This window comes from Apium graveolens, chromosome 3, assembly GCF_009905375.1.
Source record: "Apium graveolens cultivar Ventura chromosome 3, ASM990537v1, whole genome shotgun sequence".
Lineage (NCBI taxonomy): Eukaryota > Viridiplantae > Streptophyta > Magnoliopsida > Apiales > Apiaceae > Apium > Apium graveolens.
In genome coordinates, this window is record NC_133649.1 from 86,956,891 (window position 1) to 86,960,331 (window position 3,441).

Here is a 3,441-nt window from a genome sequence, read left to right on the forward strand (position 1 = left end):
CGGATGGTAACAAAAGTACGGAAACATGATCGCTTTGGGGGGGATAGCTGGGTGGAAGAATGAATTCCAGTAGGGGTAGATTGTGAAGGCCAACGCAACAACGCGTAAACTCGTACTTGCATTTGCATGCAAGGTTGTCACGCAGTTCCCCCCTTAAACGTCTTTATCATATCTTCAAACTTCTTTTCTCAAAATTATCATGCAATCCTCTCTTTTCTCCATAATACATAAAAATACAAATACTTAAATCGTATTGATTAAAACATTGCACTCGAATTATTGTTGACTTTTCATATTCATGTCTCCCATCCCTTTACTTTATATTATATTTAACACATTTTATAAATATTAAAAGTATTTTGTTAAATATTATGTATCAACCGTAAATATAAAGATTGGTTGGACAACCCTTTTTGTCATTTCATTCCGGCACAGTATAGATCTATACACTCATCCATCATGCATTATCAAGTGAAGAAGATACCTTGTTGAAATAATAAATTTGACTTTCCCAAGTCAAGTATTAAAGCAGAATATGTGTTTAAGATTTACTCCAACGTATGAAATACTATTAGTAGGCAAGTAGCATAATTTTATAATAAGAAAAACTTAATTAAATAAAATGGATTTTGTTGAGCAATAAATGTGGTCAAAGATTAAAAAATAGGAGGTCCTCCTCAGCCACTACTAAACAGAACAACCGTCTACTCCTGCAATGTCAATACTGCAGCGCTGTTATCATCGCCTGTATTTTCAATGTAACACAAAATCAATCTATTCACATATCTAACATCCAACGCCTACATTCTTCCCACATTAAAAGTAGTATCCAACATTAAATTAAATCGCCCATACCACATTTTGCTCATACCAGATTTTGTATTAAAAGTTTTAAGAGCAAATGCTAGGTTTTTAATTGACACGTGTCATGTTTTTATATATAAACTCATATTTATATATTAGAGGGATCAATCTCAATTTTCATAAAATAATTAATTAAGTAATGATAACTAATTATTCGAAAACTGATTTTGAGAACCATATTGTCAACTCTAGTATGTCTCAAGTTTTAATTACTAGAAAAAATGAAATATTTTCATAAATTCATATTCTGACAGTATTAACTGTTGTAGCTTATTTATCACCGGATATTTTAGAGAACATGATATACTTTCAAATAACACTTCGTGGATTAATACATGTCACAGATTAGTGTATACTAATTTTCACAACAAGCTTCTTTTTTTTCTGTGAAATAAACGTACTTACATAGATTAAAAACTTTCAGAATATACAAGTGATAAAATCAAGGAGCAATATAGCACCACTTCTGAAGACCTGATACAGAATATACTGCTCTTACTAACAAGTGATCAACAGTATTCGCAGATCCAGGGATATAAAAAATTATAAAAAAACAACAAACGGTAACGGCACAGCCGTGGACAGTTTACGCGTTGTCTACAGTCAGAGAGGTGGGGGGAAGATTTGTGGTGTAAAAAACAGCCACAGTCAAACACATACTCTGACCTAGTGTTTTATTTTATTTATCACTTCCCAATTTAAAATAAGTACGTACTGTTTTTCTTTTCTTTACCTATTTTAAGATGTAAAAACTTAGTTACTTCATAATTTTTTTTTCGTTTAATTTTTTGAGGTAGAATTTAAATTCTACTAGAAAAAAATTGAAACCATAAGTTACTATATAAAAATCATATTTAACGCATTAAAATTGGTAAAAAATTCAAACTAACACAAATTTTGGGATATATGAAATACTATTTAAAAAATTTTATTAAAAAAAGAGAGACCCACATGGCATCAGCAGTATTGTGAGTGGGACTAGACTCTAGAGTCAAGCAATTTAGCTCTCACTACCTTTCCTTCTTACACGTGTCCCCTCCTTCAACGCGCTTCTTTCCCCCTCACCGTCCTATTTATTCCCCCTCAACGCCTCCTCTTCTCTATACATATACAAACCCCCCCTGTATCTCTCTCCCTCAGTCATCATCTTTATCATTCTCCTTCAAGTCTCAAACCCTAACTCATTTTTACTTGTACAAAATGACTTCATCGGAGCCATGGAATTACAGACCGGTATTCACCGATTCATGGCTGTCTGATGCCTTCGCACGTGACACCGATACCATAACCAACGCTCTCCACAAAACGTTTTATAATCATTCCGATAATATCAACTTCAACCCGGTTGAGGATCCGTTTTATCCGCTTTATAGTATGGCTAAACCGGACTCCACCTCGACTTTGCCTACACCTAGTGTTTCCGGGTCGGATCCGGATACTCCTGTTCCCAAACGACGTGGAAATGGAGTTAGCAATGGGAAGATTACGAAGCGAAAGTCTCGCGCATCGAAGAAGAATACGACGACGTTTATAAATGCGGATGCTTCTAATTTCAGACAAATGGTGCAGCAAGTGACCGGGGTTAAGTTTGGGAACGGGCAGGTGCCGGTTGTTTCTGTGTTGAAACCGGAGCCACAGAGAATGGTTAACCGGTTTCAAGGGTGCTTGCCTACGCTTGACACGTCAGCTTTTTTACTTGATCATCACGTGGCCACGCCGGCTATGAGTCAGCAGCCGGTGATGGGGTTTACTCCGGCGAGTGGCTCGTCGGAAGGCGGTGCTGCTGGGTTTGATTTTGAGTCGTTTTCCGGGTTCCCGACACTTGAGTCGTGGAAAGTAATGTAATAAGAGGAACTGATTAATCATCGTATTAAGATTTAATTAACCTTTTTTAGTGTTGGGAGTTCTAGATAGTTCTTTGATTCCTGATATGTTTAAAATTTTAATCTTTTTACTGATGGTAAAAAAAAGAAGAGGGATGATGTGTTTATAGGTTGGGTAAAGGAAGGGCGTGTTTGGTTGGAACACTTTTTTGGGTTATTCAGATAGAGAAGATCTTTTTGTGTTCTTTCTTGTGGAGGGTGTTAATGTAATTCTGCTGATTTTGTATTTCAATGTATTGGCTACAATTGAATTTATGAAATATCTTCGCTCTTAAGCATCCAACTACACGTCAATCTTATTCTCGTCTTGTTCAAGTAATTTTCTCTTAATCTTTACTCTGTTTCGTAGATGCTATTTAAGGTTTCTTATTGTAAATATATTGTATTCGTTTTTTCAAGAAAGAACCCTCTTATGTAGAGAACACCTGATTATATTATAGAATTACATCAAATTCGTTGCTAATATAGAATAATAATTATATTTAAATATAATAAAATGTTTAATAATTAAAATTTCAAAAAAAAATAATTTTAATTGATTCTACTGTGAACTTAGAACTAATTTGGAATAAGTGTGGTTTTATTGTGATTCTACTACAGAACCACTTTAAACTATTTCATCAAATTTTAATAATGTTTTAAATAAAAAACATGTGTAACTTTGTTTTTAATTTGGTAATTAAAATTTGGAACT

The 3,441-nt window shown here is 34.2% G+C and overlaps 1 protein-coding gene across 1 annotated transcript; it reads left to right on the forward strand.

Moving 5' to 3' along the window:
* The first annotated feature begins 1,963 nt into the window (after positions 1-1,963).
* On the forward strand, positions 1,964-3,033 carry LOC141712562 (calmodulin-binding protein 25-like). The gene has a single exon (XM_074515548.1). It carries the CDS (start codon positions 2,065-2,067, stop codon positions 2,707-2,709), a length of 645 nt encoding a protein of 214 aa, XP_074371649.1. The 5' UTR covers positions 1,964-2,064; the 3' UTR covers positions 2,710-3,033.
* The last annotated feature ends 408 nt before the right edge of the window (positions 3,034-3,441 follow it).